The sequence below is a fragment of the Triticum aestivum genome, chromosome 5B (genome assembly GCF_018294505.1).
Source record: "Triticum aestivum cultivar Chinese Spring chromosome 5B, IWGSC CS RefSeq v2.1, whole genome shotgun sequence".
Lineage (NCBI taxonomy): Eukaryota > Viridiplantae > Streptophyta > Magnoliopsida > Poales > Poaceae > Triticum > Triticum aestivum.
In genome coordinates, this window is record NC_057807.1 from 403,739,716 (window position 1) to 403,759,444 (window position 19,729).

A 19,729-nucleotide genomic window follows, 5' to 3' on the forward strand; every position below is an offset into this window, starting at 1 on the left:
AGAACCCCGACCCCAAGCGCATCAATCTCCAACTCCTTCATCAGCCTAACTGCCGCTATGTTACGAATTAATTCTAACGCTCTTTCAGCTTCCAAATCTAGCATATCATTAACGGACTTAGAAATCTCTAGATCATTATTACCAAGAGATACTCCTAATTGGTTGGCATTTTGCACAATCTCATCATTGGTAAAATGCATAATAGAATTTGACTTGTTAACAGACATACTAGTAGATAGCTCGATGTCGCGCAACTTGGCCGCCCTCAACGCGCGCCTGAGCTGCATGCCATCAACAACCGGCTGCTCCTGCAGCCTCCCGCTGACCCGTCTCCCTGCAGAGACAGGATCCGGGATCCCACCGAAAGCGATGACCTGGGATCCCACCGAAAGCGATGACCTCCTCGCGAGAAGCTGCGCTGGGGAATGAGCCTCCTGCCCGTCCCCCAATCGCGGTGACCAGCGCCGGGGCCACCGGAGCAACATCCAATGTCGACGAGGGCTCCAAGTACCTATCGACGGCCAACCCGCCGATGCCCGAGACCGGTGCACTCGGCCTAGCTCGGTCCAGGGAATCTGGTGTTGCAGTGACCAAACCACCCGGCTCGCCCTCCAGAGCAACAGAAGAGGAAGCGACGGCCTCCTGCGCGCCCGCTCCCCCGCAAGCCGGCGACCTCACCAAGGGGGCCACACTGCCCCTCGGCACCGCCGGCGTCAAAAGCCCAGCGGGCCGAACCTCCTGCTCGTCATCTCCTCCCGCGACCATCGGCTTAGCCACCACAGCCGGTGCCGAAGGAGAAGAAAGAACCGAGGGCGGGACCTCCTGCCCCGCTGCACCTCCGTCCTCAGCAGACCTCGTCACCCGCAAACTGAGCACCGGGCTCGCAGCACCTACCCTGTCACACGACAACCTCGGCGGAGCCGAGAACGCCCCAAAAGAGCCAAGCTGAAGAGTGGTAGTCGGAACTGTGCTAGAAGACCCAACAGAGGCGGAGTCACCATTGTCAGACTGCCCCGAAGGCCCCATAGCCTTGTCATCATTACTCTTAGCCAAATCATCCTGGTTCCTCGAACCCCCTCCTCCCTCAGAAGTGTCCATGGGGTTATCATCCTCAAACTCATTGAATAGATCAGGATCCTCATACTCAACATCCAACTGATATAAAACACCCGCATACGTCCATGGTACCACGTCTGGCAAGAACTGAATATTGGCTACACTGACAAGCAGCCATGCCACCCCATGAGCCCGAGTGAACTGCATATCCACCTGCTCAATCCTGCCAATCAAAGAACCCAGGCTCCAGGTCACCAAGAAGCTGTCCAGAGGAGCAGACGGGGCCCCAGAGAAACGAACCCAAATCTGAGTTAAAGGCGTGCCCTGTGGCTCTTGCTTTTTCCACTTATAAAACTCCAACACAAAACTAGTACCTATGACCCTGCTCATACCGAACTTGAGAATCCTCACCTGATCCTCCTTAGACGGGAAATCCACTTTATAAGAGTTATCGGTGAGCTTAAGTAAGGACCACTAAAAATTACCCGGAGCAAGCTCTCGCAACTGCTGAATGATCTGTGCTTCTGTCAACGGCCCGTGAACCACCTTCACCACACCGGGGAAAGATGTTTCCAGCATGGGTGCAGAAGGCTCCACAGAAGGAGACTCAAAAAACATCAACTCCGAACAACACACTCCGTAAATCTGCACGGATGGTTTAGGCCCCAACATAAGAGGACAGTCAGCCGCTGTGTGTTTAGGTTTCCGGCACAGATCACATAACTACGCAGTACACTGAACCAAAAAGTGACCCGGTTCCCCACAACGGAAACAAGTGAGCTTCTTCTTCTTAGCCGCCCACTTAGATAACTTGTCACTGTCGGCCTTGTCCGAACCTTGTTCAGAAGTAGAATCACTAGTCTGCATGGGCTCTGGCACAGAAACTGCAGCCAAAGCCTGCACCGTCTCCACCGCCACCCGCGGTAGATCCGATGCACCCTCTGCAACCTCCGACACTGTAGCGGTCTTAGAAAGCCGAGGCTGGTAGTACCTCCGGTTCCCGCCCCGACCTCCACGAAAGTGACCTCGGAACGCGCGGTTGTTAGGATCGGCCGCGCCCTCGACGAAATTTCTGGTCGGTCCTTGGAAACCCCGGTTATCATTGCCATTGTCCACCCAAGCATAGCCACGGCCCCTCCGGTGGAGGAAGAACCCCGGTGCAAACCAGCGCCATAAGCGTCATACCCGTCATCGCCCCACCGACCGCGCGGGGGGTTACAGTCATCACCCGCCGACGCTCCCGTCCCAAGTCCAGTCGGATCCTGACCAACACTGCCTCGGCCTCCCGCCATCTGCCTCGGCCATGGACGTTGTGCCGGCGGCGTTTCGGTCCTAGCAGACGGCGCCTGTGCAGCCCGCGGTCCGGGGACAGGAGCCACATGCGGAGGCGGAGCCGGCGCCCTAGCCGCGAATGGGGCCAGCGCCCCAGCCGTGTTCGGAGGTGGCGGCCGCGTAGCCGGCGCCCGAGGTAGAGGCGGAGCTGTCGCCCTGGTTGGCCTCATGGCCAGCGTAGGCGGAGGCGCAGCTCTAGCCACACCCGGCGCAGGCAACGCCACAGCCGTGGCCGCAGCACCCGCGGGCGACGTGCCTTTCTTCGCCGGCGGCGGAGGCTTGGGCGGCATCACGTCGTCGCCGGCCGACGTCGCAAGCCCGAGAGAGACGCCCAAGGCCCGCCTCGCATGGCCACGCACGGCAACCGGAAAACCCACCCGTCCGCGGCGGCGAACCCTAGCGAGAACAACACCTCGACAGGGAGAAAACGATCGTGCATGTGATGGATCACGATCCGACGCAATCACATGCACGTACGCCTCGACAGGCCGCACGCCAGTAGCCGGTTTTGCCTGGGCCTTTAGCCCCGCTAATCCCGGCCCACCCTCGGACAAACCTCCCTGGCCCGACGGCCGAAACGCGTACAGGCCCTCCCCGCGGCCCACCGTTTCAAGCCCATCAGCGCGCAGGAAAGAATTCAAACTCGAGATCCGCTCCTCCCGGATCACGCCCACTCGGTCGAATATATGAAGAGCTTTATTACCTCCATCGATATACCAAGTCCAATACGTATTACTATATTATCCTTCGTGTTGATAAAAGGGCCTCATAGATGATCGAAATATGTTGCCGCAGGCCGGTTTTCGAGACATCTACGTGTAATGGCCAGTAATAATATGGGGTCATTGCAAACGATCGTATACTTTTTGGTCCATCCCTTACTCTAATTTTTGAGACTAAGCAAATATTACCCAGCCTAACAACAGCAACATCAAATGATTAAGAAACAAACAATTGACATTTTATTATCTCTTAGATAGCTAGCTTATCTTTGTCTTGCTGGGCGTCCAGTTCAATTTTTAATTTTTTTTAAGAATGTGTTACATTTTTTTTCTCTCGCGGCATGTTGGCTTTAACTTAATTTACTTGCAGGAGCAGCAGGAAATGTGCGTAACGGCACTGTGCAAGCATGTGCGTCAAAGGAAATGTCCCATTCATAAACTCGGGCATCCGATCTCGATCGTGCTGGAAGTGCATGCACCTTGCAGACACCTTTGTTCTAGATAGGACAGACGAAAGCAAAGAGCCACCTGTTAGCTTTATGATGCTCATCGGACAACGATGTACACGATACAGTTTCAATAATTCAGGACCATCTGCTATGACCTAGTCCGCCTGCATCCTCTCATAGTCCATAGGCGAATCATCATTTCCTCGTCCACAACACGCACGAGATCTGCGACGTCTTTTTATATAGTTTGTGAAGATCGCAATCATTGTCGGTAGTACTGTTCTTCGTCTCGTCGTCTTCCCGAGGACGAAGCCCAAGTGTGCGTCCAACAAATCTGGCGTTTTGTGCTAGTAGTAGTACATAGGTCATGATATTTTGGCTTTCACGTGGTTAGTTCCTAATTTTTTGTGTTTGCCTCTAGATTCTTGCCAACTCCCCCACATTTCCTTCACGAATCTTGCAAAAAAAGAGGCCAACAAAGCTCTAGCCAATTTTTTGGGTTGGCAAAAATTGGCAGGGCATGCTATCATGAACCAAACACACCCTAGTTCACCTGCGTGCATAGTCCACACACGAATCATTTTTTTTGCGGTGAAAAAGGGAGCTTTATATATCAAGTAATAGTATTACAATCTATAGCCAACGCGCAGGAGATCTGCGACGCCTTTGGACATACATCAAAATCGTAAGGCCAACTCCACCGCAAGACCCCATCCGGATGTCCGTTTTGTCTTGTTTTCGTTCGTTTGGGGAGGCAATGGAATTGCCCATGTCCGTTTGGGGTCGTCGCCGTGTCAGTGTGCCCAACGCGCGAGCGCACCCCATATTATGTCCGAGGTGACATATCCGTCTGGCATTTTGTCAAACACGTAGGAGGCAGGGAAGGTCGCAGCGGCTCGCCTCTGACTCGCCGCGTGCGCCTCGGCCTCGCCCTGTGCTCGTGCCGGCCCGCGCCTCCTCATCCCGAACTCGCTATGCCGCCTCGCGCCGCGCCGCGCCGGGCTGGCCTGCGCCCGCGCCCGCGCCTGCCGGGCCGCGCCGCGCCTCGCCGGGCTGGCCGCGCCCCCGCGCCCGCGCCCGCGCCGGCCACGCCGCGCCTCGCCGGGCTGGCCGCGCCCCCGCGCCCGCGCCCGCGCCGGCCAGGCCGCGCCGCGCCGGGCTGGCCGCGCCCCGCGCCCGCGCTGGCCAGCCCGGCGCCCGTCCCGCAGCAGTGAAGAGCCCGTGCGCGAGCTCTCCCTCGCCGTGGCCGCACGCGGTGCAAGCCGGCAAGCTAGCGCACGGTGGCGGCTCGCCGTGCCCCCGCTCGGCCCCGCAGCCGCCGCGGGCCGCCGCGCCGCGCCCGCTCGGCCCCGCACCTGCCGCGGGTCGCCGCGCCGCGCCCGCTCGGCCCCGCACCTGCCGCGCCCCGCGGCGCTCGAGCTCGCCCCCGGCAGCCTCCGCGTGTGCCCCGTCATGCCACCGCCTCGTCGCGCTCGACGCCGCCCTCGCGCCCGCTCGCCTGGCCGACGCCGCGCCCCGCCTTCTCGCCCGGCCGCCGCGGCGCACCCGCGCCCACCGCGGCATGCCATGGCCGCCCCGCCGTGGACTCGCCCCATGTTTTTCGTCTCTGTTGGTCTCGTGTGGAGAGAGAGGATGGTAGGTGGGCATGGTGGGCCACGTGAGAGAGAAAAGGAGAGAGGATGACAGGCGGGCCAGGGTCACATGCAAAAGGGACAAGGCCGGACGAGAACGACCTAGAATGCGTCCGCTTGTGTCCGCTTTGGATGCAAACCCAGCTCAAACTTGCGCCCAGGATGAGGCAAAACAGACAAGAAGCGGACGCTTTTTACGGATGGGGTCGTGCGCTGAGCCGTCTCATATGTCCGTTTAACCCCAAATGGACAGACCCGGACGATTTGGGGTCTTGCGGTGGAGTTGGCCTAATCATTGCGGCGAGGCTGTTCACGGATGTCCGAGATCCACGACGGGTCACTGGATAGCTCCGTCCATGGACGCAGTACTGTTCGTCCGTCCCACAACTCTAGCGACACGCGCACGCCGTCGTCGGCCACGCACTTGCTGACCTGTTCCGCTCAAGCTTCAACCACTCATATGCTTCCCCGAAACAGGACTCGTCTCCTCTCAGAAAAGAGAAAGATGCGTTGGACGCGACAGGGTTCGTCCTCGCCACCTTACGTACCACCGGGACGGGACACAAGTGAAGGACGGGACGGCACCTCACCTCAGTGCAGCCAAAGCCAACTCTCGGTACCGTGCGTACCATGGGACGCGACGGCCGGCGACGAGACATTTCGTCTGTCAGCACCTCAGCATCGCACTATTGTTAACCGTACCGTCGTGTGGGACCGCGGAATAACGTGAGCCAGCCCCGGTTCTTAATTATCAGAGGCGATCGACCGGGGCAAGTGCCGGGCACAGGGCTGTGGACCTCCGGGTGACAGCATTGGCATTGGCGAAATGCGCGCCGACGTGGTCGACGCACATAGCGGCGCCACGTCGTGCTGCTCGTGTTCACACATGGCTCGATCGATCGTCGATCGATTCAGATCGAGCGAGGCATGATTTGTTCCAAAAAGGTGGCGCGCGGACCTAACCTTCTACTCGTGGAAAAAGGGGTCCACCACGTTTCGACGCTCTGAGGCGATAGCTGGCAATCGCGAGGCAACCGTGCGGCTGTGCTAGGGTTAGGGTTTCGGCAACGGGGGTGGCTTGGTTCCAGCGGTGATCTAAGAGGGCGACGGCGCTCTTGCTGATCTCCGGCTGGCTGATCTGCGACCTTGGCCTGTAGCGGTGCTGATGACAGGGGGTGCAGGAGGGAAGACGCCGATGGCTACTCCGATGCGATCAAAGATACCTCCGCCCACATCGACGGCGACGCCGAAGGCGGGGAGGGAGACGGGATCCACCAGTCAGGGGATGGCAAAATCCCCTGTGGAGAGCAGAACGCCGGATCCGTCGGCTAGCCTTTCGGATAGACTGAGCGGGATGACGCTGATGGAGAAGGAAGAAGAGGGACTAGTTTTTGAAGATCCAAATCCGAACATCAAAAAACGCCATAGATGGGCGGTAGTGGGCAAAGTATGTTCACCAAGGCCGCTGAAGATGTCTGCACTAGAGAAGACCATGCCAAGGGCTTGGGGGCTCCATAAGGAGGCAAAATTCAGAGAGATAGGCCCGAAAATTATCTCAGTGCAGTTCGGGAGTGAAGGAGACTGGCGTCATGTCCTCAATAATGGGCCGTGGCAATACGATTTTGGGGTCCTGGTGATGAAGGATTATGAAGGTGATAAGAGGCCCTCGGAGATGGTTTTTGACACAATAGATGTATGGGTGAAGGTGGATGATTTACCACCGGATAGGAGGACTGATGCGTTTGGCAAAGCACTTGGCAACTGGCTGGGTGAGGCTGTAAAAGTGGATGTGGACAGAGAGGGTCTTGCAAGAGGAAATCAGTTGAGGTTCAGAGCTAAAATTTCTGTCTACGAACCCCTAGTCAAGGGCTTCTTTCTGAGGAAATCTCACGTTGATGCGGAGAAGACATGGTTTGATTTCTCTTATGAAAAAGTCCCTCATTTTTGCTTTGACTGTGGTCGGTTGGTTCATGTTAATGGTGTGTGTGAACCACCGGTGGAATCATCCGCCCAATGGGGTAGCTGGCTTCGGGCTGACCAAGGACGTAATGCCTCCAGCAAGGAAGGGGCGGCAAGTGGAGCGGCTAGCAGTGGAAATAGCATGGGGAGCTCACGTGTTGGCGAATCTAAGGAGGGGAAGCCGGAAAACATACGGGTGAAAGATCTGCCTACAAAGAGAAATTTGGGAGCGGAGTTCTCCAGATATGAAGATCAACGCACTGGCGTTTATCAGGGGAGGCGAGTGGATGAGGAAGTGGTTAGTCCACATAAAGATCGGTTTATGAGAGACGCGGAGAGGGTCAGTGATCTTCGGGATGAATTGGAATCAAGGAGAGAGAATGACCTTAGAGAGAAGTTGGTGGAGAGGCAGACCCAACGAGAGAGAGAAGGCGATCTGGAGGGAGGAAGAGACAGAAGGGGTAAGGACAAAGTTATAAATCAGGGACAAGATTATGCAGAAGCGGGTCAGGTTAGCCCACGGGGGCAACCCGGTTTGCATGGGGCGCATGCAAGGCCTCGTGGTCGCTACGTGAGGAAGCCCAGGAAGTCCTTTGAGGCGGGACAAAGAGAGTGCTTCCGGGATGGATTTGATTATGAAGGAAGAAAGAGGAGGCCACGTCAGGTGTGGGTGCCTAAAGGTGATCCAGATAGGAGGGGAAATACAGATGTTTTCATTCGCGATACGAGGCGAAAAACTACCTCAGTGTTTGAACGCATCTCAGATGACATGAGTGGATCGGCGGACCCCGACTCCCGGGGCCGCCGGGGACAATGAATATCCTTGCCTGGAACTGTCGAGGTTTGGGGTTGGACTCGACAGTAGGCGAACTACGTGACCTGATACGGTCCCACAACCCAACGGTGGTTTTCTTGAGTGAAACAAAGAAGAGGGCAGGAGCGATGGAAAAATTAAAATGGAGTTTGGGTTTCAGGAGTGGTGTAGCGGTGAGCTGTGTGGGAAGAAGTGGTGGGCTGGCTCTGTGGTGGAGAGAACATGTGCAGGTATCCATTAGGCCGTGGTGCCAATATTTTCTGGACGCGAAAGTGGAGGTAGACGGTAAAACCTTTAGAATCACTGGATTCTATGGGGAACCAGACACTGAGAAGAGGAAAAAATCTTGGGATGCATTAAGATACCTACGATCACAGGATAATCTCCCGTGGCTTTGTGCGGGTGATTTTAATGAAGCTATGTTCCAATCCGACCAGCAGGGGGAAAGTTGAGGAGCTTTGCACAGATGGAAGACTTCAGAGACTGTGCAGCGGAATGTGGCCTTGCGGACCTGGGTTTCACTGGGTATAGATACACCTGGGACAATAGGAGAGATGGTGACGCAAATATCCAGGTCCGGCTTGACCGTGCAATGTGCACGGATGATTTTCTGGAGTTGTTCCCGGAAACGTTTGTGGAGCATATAATCACGGAGGAATCTGATCATATAGCCCTACTAGTGCATGTGATGGAGACGGCTCCAACACAGAGACAAAGGGGGCTTTTCCTTTTAGGTTTGAAGAAGCGTGGACTAAGCATACAGATTATGAGCGCATGGTTGTGGATGCGTGGGAAGCAGCGAGTTCGGGAGGCAGTGGAATAGCAGCCGTCTGGGAAAAGATCCATCAAGTTTCGGCGGATATGCAGCGGTGGAGCCGGGCTATTTTTGGGTCTATTCGAAGACAAATCTCAAAGCTCAAAAATCAGCTGGAAGACGCTAAGGTTAGAGCACTGGAGACGGGTACCTCACTGGAGGTACGCGATCTTGAAGGCCAGTTGAGAGAAATATATGCGACAGAAGAGGTATACTATAGGCAACGATCTCGTGTGGATTGGCTAAAGGAAGGTGATCAAAACACAAAATATTTCCAGGGACGGGCCTCTCACAGAAAGAGGAAAAATACTGTACGTGCGTTGCAACGCAGCGACGGCACAAAGTGTATGGTGGATGAGGATATGAGGGAGATGGCGGCGTCATTCTATGAGTTGTTGTTTACCTCTGAGGGGTCCGTGGGCGTACATGAACTGCTGGAGATCATCAACCCAACAGTCACAGTACAAATGAACGAGAAGCTGGTGCAAAGAGTGACAGATATGGAGATTGAGGAAGCGTTGTTTCAGATGGGGCCAACAAAGGCCCCGGGGCCGGACGGGCTACCTGCGCTCTTCTACCAACGGCACTGGCCGATGGTAAAGGACGATGTGTGCCGGGCAGTGAGGGATTTCCTTGAGGGTGTGGCCGCGCCAGAGAATTTCAACGCCACAACGATTGTGATGATTCCGAAAGTTAACTCACCGGAGTTGCTTTCGCAGTTCCGTCCGATAAGTTTATGTAATGTTTTGTATAAAGTGGCAGCGAAGGTTCTTGCGAACAGGCTCAAATGCATTCTGCCTGTGCTTATCTCTAAGGAGCAGAGTGCCTTTGTACCAGGTAGGCTCATAACGGACAACGTGTTGGTTGCATACGAGTGTGTCCATGCGATCAGAACCCGGAAAAGGAAAAAACCACTGTGTGCTGTCAAGCTCGATATGACGAAGGCTTACGATAGAGTGGAGTGGATGTTCCTCGAACAGATGTTATCAAAACTCGGGTTTGCGAAGGGTTGGATCGCTATGGTTATGAGATGTGTGACATCTGCCAGATTCACACTGAAGTTGAATGGGGGGCTTTCTAGAGTTTTTCTCCTATCCAGAGGTCTAAGACAAGGGGACCCCCTATCCCCCTACTTATTCTTGTTCTGTGTCGAAGGTTTCTCGGCTTTGCTAAAGAAAGCACAAGATGAGGGAAGTATAAAAGGGGTGGGTTTTGGGGTACTGGCCCCCAAGTCACACACCTTCTGTTTGCTGATGATAGTATAGTGTTCATGCAGGGCACTGTGCAAAATATTCAGGAGCTAAAGAACATCTTGGCTACATATGAGCTCGCTTCTGGACAAAAAATCAACCTCCAGAAATCATCAATTTTCTTTGGGAAAGGTTGTGAACAGCAGCAAAAGGAGGTTCTGAAGCACACCATTGGCATTGAGCAAGAGGCGCTGAGCGAGAGATATCTAGGCCTACCTACTGTTGTCGGTAGATCTAAAGATGGATCTTTTAAGTATGTAATGGAAAGCTGTAAAGGCAAGGTTACGGGCTGGAAAGGACAAGGCCTATCGAAGAAGGCACGAGAAGTGCTCGTTAAGTCAGGGCTCCAGGCAACCCCAACTTTCACCATGACTTGTTTTCACCTATCTAAGAAGATGTGAGGGAAATTGACTTCAATCTCTTCGAAATTCTGGTGGGGTGACAAGGATGGTGAAAGGAAAGTGCATTGGATCGCATGGGATAAAATGTGCCAGTCTAAACGGATCGGAGGGATGGGGTTCCGGGATTATGAAGCTTTTAACCAAGCACTCTTGGCGAAGCAAGCGTGGCGGATCCTACAGTTGCCGAACTCTCTTTGTGCTAGGGTCCTTCGTGCGCGGTACTTTAAAGAGAGCTCAATTCTGAGTGCTACCTGCCCAGCGGGGGGTTCGTATACTTTTAGGAGTATACTCCATGGGCGTGACCTGCTTCGAGAGGGCATCATTTGGCGGATTGGAGATGGCAAATCTGTGAATGTTCACCATGACCCATGGATTCCGAGATAGGGGAGCCTGCTGCCACTGGGCGCAGTGTTTCAACAGGGGGTAGTGAAGGTAGCAGACCTGTTAGACCACTCGGGCACTGCATGGAATAATAGCAAGATTGAGAACTTGTTCCCACCTGATGATGCTGATGATATAAAACAGATTGCGGTGGGTGGCCCTGGGATTAATGACTATATTGCCTGGAATTACACCAAGGATGGGAAGTTCACAGTTAGATCTGCATATCACCTACGGATGAGCCTCAACTCTGCAAGGCTGGGACGGCCGGGACCCTCCTCGGCCTCCTTTACTCACCGGGGATGGCTGGCCATGTGGGACACGGACGCACCGGGTAAAGCAAAAGTGCATATGTGGCGACTGATGAGGAATGGCCTGGCTACGGGGACGGAGTTGCTGCGTCGACGTATTAAGGCTGGAGTCTTCTGTGTGGCCTGTGGAAGGGAAGAAGATGGTCTCCATAGGTTTTGGGGGTGCCCACACTCCATGTGCTTCTGGAGGCAGCTTAGCTCGGAGATGGGAATCTCGGTGGCAAACCCACCATGAAGTATTGATTCCCAGAGAAGCTTGAGAAGTGGTTGATGGAATGGTTTGCACAGGCAGACGAAAGAGAGAGATCGGTGATGGTGCAGGCAACATATAACCTTTGGTTAGCGAGAAATGATGCGAGGGATGGACGCAAGATTATAGAGCCTCATGAGTTATCAAGCAGGATTGCTGCTTTTATCAATGAATGGGTTGAGGTGCACAGGAAGGAGGCGAGGGAGACGGCGCAACCGGTGCAGCAAGCGTGGGAGCCTCCGGACGCTGGCTGGACTAAAGCAAATGCTGACGGATCGGTGTGCAAACACAGGCGAAAGGGAGGCATTGGGGTAGTGTTGCGGGATCATGAAGGTGCATTCAGGGCGGCAGCCTGTCAACCCCTAGGAGAGGAGGCCGACCCGGAGAAAGCCGAGCTGCTGGCGTGCAAGAAGGCGGCGCAACTGGCGACAAGCATGGGCGTGAGGCACCTGCATTTGGAGAGCGACTCAGCTCGCGTGGTGGCGATGATCACAAAAGAAGAGAAGAATTTGTCCGCTCTAGGGCCGATTGTGGAGGAGGTTAAAGCTTTATTAGGTACATTTGTTTCATTTCGTGTCTCGTGGGTGCGCCGTAGCGCAATCGCCGTCACGGATAGGTTAGCTAAGGTGGGAATGGGAGATGAACTATCTCAAGTTTGGCTCTCTTCCCCCCCCCCCCCCCCCCCCCGACTTTATTTTGGATGCTGTATCGGATGAGATCCCTAGTTTTGTTTCATATAATAAATAAAGCGGCGGCAGTTACCATAAAAAAAAAAGGTGGCGCGCGTGTCACCAACACCTGATGTGACGGCGATGTTACTTGCCCCCGCCACTCCTGTCGCTCCCCTATGCGGAGCTACAAAAAGGTAGCGCGCGCATTGCTTCTTCCACGACCATGTGGTAGTAGTAGAGTCGAGAGCTCTTGCTCCTTGGCCATAACGTACGTGCACACGACTGCCCCTTGAATTGAACTGTTCCTGGAGAGGAGATGGCTGGCGGCATGGCTCCGCTGGGGGTGAAGAAGGAGAGGGCGACGGAGTACAAGGGCCAAATGACGCTCGCCGTCGCCATGGCCTGCGTCGTCGCTGCCATCGGGGGCTCCATCTTCGGCTACGACATCGGGATCTCCGGTACGTACCCACTAGCTAGCTAGCTAGCTAGGTGCATGAACAATCATGCTGTTCTATCCTTTTTATTATTATATCTCGGTTGAGTCACTCACTTGGGGTTCGGTTGTACGAGTGTGGCTACTTTTCTCTGCCGTGCTTGTTGCCACTGACCCTACAGGTGAACCCTATAGGTTGTTTCTAAGCCGAGCTTGAAACCTAACAGCATGTACTATTGTACTCCCTTCGTTCCTAAATGCAAGTCTTTGTAGAGATTTCACTATGAACCATATACGGATGTATATAGATGCGTTTTAAGTTTAGATTCATTCATTTTGCTCCGTATGTAGTCCATCTAGTGGAATCTTTACAAAGACTTATGTTTAGGAACAGAGGGAGGGAGTAGCAATTTTGCTCCAGCCTGAATTGTTGCTCCCGCCTCGTACTGTTGTGATAACCTAAACCGAACACGCTTCTCACAGTCTCACAAGTCGGGGTCGGGTTCTCGATTATTCTAGCTAGAAGAGGCAGCCTCTAGGCGAAGAGGAAACCCTAGCTACCGAATTTTACTCGGAGGCTGGATGCTGCATCATACGAAGGCCGCCTCAAAGAGAAGAGAGAGTGTTTAGAGGCATGCAGGCAGTAAAATACGTACACACCGGATGTCTTATACTACTAGCAGGGTCATCACGTAACGTTGTAGTGATCTGTAACTTTAATGCCAATCCATTCAAACTCTTGATAAGTATATGGATTTTTTCCATGAATAACCAAAGAAAATGGATAACCCCGACCTCCGCATCATGCTATGCATACAAACATTTTTTTTGTTAAACATAAAATAACTCCAAGTCACGGGTGTCAAAGGTTTAGAGCAAGACACGACCACACCGGGCGGAAACAAAATTACATAGTTCATCGACATAATCTGCTACTGGCATGCCATTCAAACTGGTTGAACAAACCTTGTGCGACCGTTTGCAAGCGGATGCACCCGGCGGCCATAAGCCCCGCATGTCCACATGTTGTAGTGATGATCATGTTCGAATTGAAGCCGCAGCTCCGAAGATAATCTGCAAAAAAAAGGGAGAAGATAATCAGTTAAAAACAGAATCATTTTGGCAATTCCAAATCGCGCAAAGAATGTCACAAACTCCTACTCGGGTGTGACCCTCAGATTATGGCGAATACCATCCACATCAAATCAAAGAGGCGAACGAACATGATAGGAATAATGATGAATAGTTTCCTCTTGATCACAAAAACAACATTTTACAAGGTTATCTTTGGTAAGTATTACCTTCTCCTGCAATAACCCCATGAAAACTTTGATTTTAGAAGGGGCCTTTCTTTTCCAGATATGCTTTCTATGGAAAATAGGCCAAGAACCCATAAGTTACGTATACATGGACTTAACGGTGAACATACCATTGGTAGTCAACCTTCACTGGAATGTATCTGGCATCTAAGTTAGACTGATTGGCACCAACCTACTAACTAAATGGATCCACTTAGTCCATTTTTCACCTAGTAAAGCTCTAAGAATTGAATATTCAATGGGCTTGTCCCCAGAACAGAGGTCAGCGAGGCCTCCTTTCTAAACATAATATTATGAAGGGTAGGCTATTAAAGAGCTAATAAAGTGTCACCAAACCAAGTATTTTCCCATAAACTCGTAGATTCGCCACCACCAACCTTGAAGAACCTCTCCTAAAAAAGAAATACTTGACCTTCATCAAACTCTTCCAAAACGGCGAATTGGTAGGTTTCGCATCAACTCGGGATATCATTTTGGAATACTACTATTTGTTGTGGAACAATTCTTACCAAACACATTTCTCTTTAGGAAAGTATACAACCATTTGGAGAGTAAGCACTTGTTATTGATTTTGAGGTTTTCAATGCCCAATCCAGATTGATCTTTAGAATCTAGATCGGTAGAAGTCTAGCCTTTTTAACCCCTCTTTAGGTATCTAAAAAAAGAGCATGAACATGAATAGGCTCGAGGAACAACGTTGATGAGGGTAAGTCGTCCTCCATATGACAAAGGCTTACCCTTGCAACTATTGAGCTTGTTTTGGAAATAGTCTTCAACTACTTTCCATTCCTTGTTGATGAGCCTATAGTGATGAACGAGGACTCAGATGTACGTAAACGGAAAGGATCCCACCTCACAACCAAATAGATGCATGTACTGACTCTCCTCTTTGGCCTTACCAAAATAGAATATCTTACTTTTGTGGAAATTATTTTTTAAACCCGAAAGTTGTTCGTAAAGACACTTGATCAAACTAATTGCCTTTTTAAGGTCATGTTCCATAAAAATGACCATGTAAACCACATACTAGAGGGTAGGTACACTTTCATCAATCAGATGTGGACTAAGGTCCCCAACCCGACCATCCTCCTTAGCCTCTACTATAAGAATAGAGAACATATCTTTGCAATATTAAATAGAACTCGTGAGATGGGGTCAGTTTCCTTAATCCCTTCTTGGTTTGGAAATAATAACTGATATCACCATTGACCTTAGCCCCAACACTCTCTCCTTGAATGTAAGAGTCCACTTGTTGTCTGCATTCAGCCGCAAAATCTTTCCTGCGAAGAGCTTGCTAAAAAAACAATTTACTTTGTTGTATGCCTTTTCAAAGTTCACCTTAAAGTAAACTCCATCAACTTTCTTAGAGTGTAGCTCAATAATTATCATGAATGAAGGACAACCACTTCCTCAAGAATATTGCGAATAGACATAAAGTTGTTCGGGTTAGGTGCACCAGAGTATGAGCCATACTAGTCAATTGGAGTGGAATGTTTGGCTCTCGAGTGTAATTACACCCGTTTTTTTTAATAATAGTAATTTGTAAGAAAGTCAAAAAAAAATCTGAAACTTTTTGCAAACAAAGTAGATTTATTATTGCACTCGTATAAAGACTTTCGCGAAGAAATGACTTTCATGCTGTTGTGGACGTAAAAAGAAACAAATTTGTCACTATCTATGCTGTACTATTCACGCTATTGTAAGAGAATACTTGTCATTTTTGTCAAAAATTTGTATTTCGTTGCAGAATATTTTTTACGTCAGTAACGACAGCTCAAGTTTGTTGCGAAAAAGTTTTGGAATGACTTGACTTTTTTTTGAAAAAAAAAACGTAACCAGGTGTAATTACCAACATGTTTCAAAGGGTATTTTTCATCTATTTGTGCCTACCTTAGTGAACATTTTAAAACTGGTATTCAACAAGCATATGGGTCATAATTGCTCAACCCGAAGAACAGAAGCCTGATAATTCCAAAGTTGATGTCACTCTGTCTCACTTATTACACATATTGCTGCAGGAGTGAACACCATGGACCCGTTCCTCGAGAGGTTCTTCCCGGCGGTGTTCCGGCGAAAGAACTTGGTAAGCTTAGACAACTACTGCAAGTACGACAACCAGGCCCTCTCTGCCTTCACCTCCATCCTCTATCTCTCCGGCCAAGTCTCTACACTTGCGGCCGCGCCGGTGACAAGGAACTACGGCCGTCGTGCCAGCATTATCTGCGGCGGCATCAGCTTTCTTATCGGCGCAGCCCTTAACGCGGCGGCTGTGAACCTCACGACGTTAATCCTCGGCCGCGTCATGCTTGGCGTCGGCATCGGTTTCGGCAATCAGGTGTGGTAAGCTCAGACATACGGAGTGGGCGATTGCATTGCATGTGTGCTTGTAGCATTGCCACTGAACAAGTTCTTGGTGCCATCGTAGGCTGTGCCGCTGTACTTGTCCGAGATGGCGCCGGCGCACCTCCGCGGCGGGCTGAACATGATGTTCCAGCTCGCGACGACGCTTGGCATCTTCTCGGCGAACATGATCAACTATGGCACGCTAAAAATCAAGCCGTGGGGTTGGCGTCTCTCGCTGTTGCTGATGACGGTCGGCGGGATCCTCCTCCCGGAGACGCCGAACAGCCTCATCGAGCGCGGGCGCGTCGAGGAGGGTCGGCGTGTGCTGGAGCTGATCCGAGGAACCGCGGACGTCGACGCTGAGTTCACGGACATGGCGGAGGCGAGTGAACTGGCCAACACCATCAAGCACCCGTTCCGGAACATCCTCGAGCGGCGCAACCGGCCGCAGCTGGTTATGGCCGTGTGCATGCCGGCATTCCAGGTCCTAACGGGCATAAACTCCATCCTCTTCTACGCGCCGGTGCTGTTCCAGAGCATGGGCTTTGGCGCCAGCTGGTCCCTCTACTCCTCCATGCTCACCGGTGCCGTGCTCTTGTTCTCCACGCTCATTTCCATCGCCACCGTCGACCGCCTCGGTAGGAGGAAGCTACTCATCAGCGGCGGCATCCAGATGATCGTTTGCCAGGTGATCGTGGCGGCGATACTGGCGTTGAAGTTCGACGCAGACAAGCATCTGTCGCGGGGCTGCTCGATCGCGGTAGTGTTCGTGATCTGCCTCTTCATGCTCGCGTTCGGGTGGTCGTGGGGTCCGCTCGGGTGGACGGTGCCGAGCGAGATCTTCGCCCTGGAGACGCGGTCGGCGGGGCAGAGCATCACGGTGGCCGTCAACCTCTTCTTCACCTTCATCATCGCGCAGGCGTTCCTGTCGCTGCTCTGCGCCTTCAAGTTCGCCATCTTCATCTTCTTCGCTGCGTGGATCGCCGTCATGACCGCCTTCGTCTATGTCTTCCTGCCGGAGACCAAGGGCGTGCCCATCGAGCAGATGGTGCTGCTCTGGAGCAAGCACGGGTTCTGGAAGAACGTCATGCCGGACATGCCACTCGAGGACGGATGGGGACCCGGTGGGGACAGTGCTCTTACCGATGGCAACATTCACAAGTGAAGATCATCTGCGATAATTCTACACCTACGAAGACTAACGTAAATCTTTTACGTAACCTTTCATCAATACCTCTCTCTTCCCTGATTTTAAGTGGGATGGGGCCCGCCTTCTCACAGCACGCGACGCGCGCCTGCTTGCAGTGGTTGGAGCGTCTGCGTCTGGGTTAGTTAGGCCAACTCCACCGCCCGACTCCAAACGGACGTCCGTTTTGTCCGGTTTCAGTCCGTTTGGGTATGGATTTGGGATCGTGTCCGGGCCTGTCCTGAAATGCGATGGCCGTGCGCCCAGCACGCGGCCGCATCCATTTGCCCCATCCTGTCCGTCAGGGCAAAAAATGCCCTAATTTGCATCAAAACTAGTTTCCAACCCAAATATTTGTCTGAAAATTAAAATAGTTTTACAACCCAATTGAATTTTTTTAATAAAATAGTTTTACAACCAAATCGAAATTGTCTTGACTGAACATAAAATAGTTTTACATCTATTGGTTGCCAATGTGATCCCAGACGTGCTCAACCAAGTCATTTTGAAGATTGAAATGAGTGTGCCAATCACGCATCTCACGGTGGAATTGGGCAAACTGTTTAAATGTGGTCGTGTCTTGGTGCAGGGGCTCAATATTTTCACCTTGATAATCAAATCCTTGGTCGAAGATACTCTCATCACGCTCGTCCTCGACGATCATGTTGTGCATGATCACACAAGCAGTCATCACCTCCCAAAGCTTCATTTCATCCCATGACAGTGCAGGGTTTCGAACGATACCCCACCGGGATTGAAGCACACCAAAAGCACGTTCCACATCCTTTCTAACACTCTCTTGCATTTTGGCAAATCTCTTCCTTTTCTCACCTTGGGGTTTCGAGATTGTCTTCACAAAAGTTGACCACTGAGGATATATACCATCTGCTAGATAGTATCCCTTGTTGTAATGGTGGCCGTTGATCTCAAAGTTGCCAGGTGGGGAGTGGCCTTCTGCAAGCCTCGAGAAGACTGGAGAACGTTGCAGCATGTTGATATCATTGTGAGAACCTGCCATGCCGAAGAAAGAATGCCATATCCAAAGATCTTGCGATGCCACCGCTTCTAATATGACAGTGCACCCGTTAACATGCCCCTTGTACTGGCCCTGCCAAGCAAATGGACAGTTCTTCCACTCCCAATGCATACAATCTATGCTGCCAAGCATGCCTGGAAAGCCTCTATCTGCGTTGGTCGCCAACAATCTCTCTGTATCAGCGGCAGTTGGCTGCCTCAAGTACTCTGGGCCAAACACCTTGATCACAGCCTGGCAAAACTTGTACATTGACATCAGACATGTTGTCTCACTCATACGCACATACTCATCCACCAGATCGCCTGGAATTCCATATGCAAGCATGCGGATGGCCGCGGTGCATTTCTGATAAGAGGAGAATCCAAGTTTGCCAAGGGCATCCGTCTTGCACTCGAAGTATGGGTCATGAGCAACCACTCCCTCTCGGATACGATTGAACACATGCCTTGCCATACGAAAACGGCGACGAAATTTATCCGGCTTGAAGAGCGGAGTGTTGGCAAAGTAATCGACATAGAGCAGGGCGTGGCCTCTCTCCCTGTTGCGATTCAGGTTGGGAGCACGGTCAGAGAGTTACCCCCTGTACCGAGGAAGCTGCCGTTGAATATGGTCGTGAACGACCAGTGCAGCCACCACAAGATCTTCATCATCTGACGACGAATCGTCCAATGAACAAAGGAAATGATGGAAGAAAAACTCATCTCCACTGTCCATACCTTTGTTGGCAAAAGGTCGAACACCTTGCGGTCGTGCTGGCGAAGAGGCCGCGATGATCACCTCGACGCAGCAGGGGTGGTTGCCGGCCGGCTACTGGCCGCTCTGGAGCTCTCGTCGGAATCTGCTTCGGCCGTCGTGGTATGTCGCCGGCACTCGTGTCCCCTCCGCCACCGGCAAGGATGACGACGGCCAAACCTCCCCCGATAGACAACCAAAACTAAGGCGAAAGCGCGGGCGTGGTGGCGGCCATGTCGAGACGTGGTTTGGTATGGACGGCGGGGGGCTGCGCGGTGAGGAGGCGGCCGGATAATAGCGGCGGCGCCGGCGATGGGGCAGGGCGGGGAAAGAGGGTGAAGCGTTGGGAGCGGAGGGACTGCTAGTGTCCCCGACAGGCGGGCCACGAGAGGGACAAGGGCGTGCGTTGCGGCTGTCCGCGCGCGTCCGTTTCACCCCAAATCGAGCGCAAGTTTGGGCCGGGGATGGATCGAAAACGGACAGAATCCGGACAATTGTCCGTTTGAGGCCGTGCGTTGGGCCGCCTCTTTTGTCCTTTTTACCCCAAACGGACGGAGCCGGACATGATAGGGTCGCGCGGTGGAGTTAGCCTTAGCTCTAACTCATCGTGTTGTATCAGAGGACACACAGGCAGCACAT

The 19,729-nt window shown here is 52.4% G+C and overlaps 1 protein-coding gene across 1 annotated transcript; it reads left to right on the forward strand.

Moving 5' to 3' along the window:
- Positions 1 to 12,275: 12,275 nt before the first annotated feature.
- Positions 12,276 to 17,363, forward strand: LOC123116231 (sugar transport protein 7-like). Its single transcript, XM_044537219.1, has 3 exons — positions 12,276 to 12,499; positions 15,812 to 16,128; positions 16,219 to 17,363. Exons 1-3 carry the CDS (start codon positions 12,358 to 12,360, stop codon positions 17,299 to 17,301), a joined length of 1,542 nt encoding a protein of 513 aa, XP_044393154.1. The 5' UTR covers positions 12,276 to 12,357; the 3' UTR covers positions 17,302 to 17,363.
- The last annotated feature ends 2,366 nt before the right edge of the window (positions 17,364 to 19,729 follow it).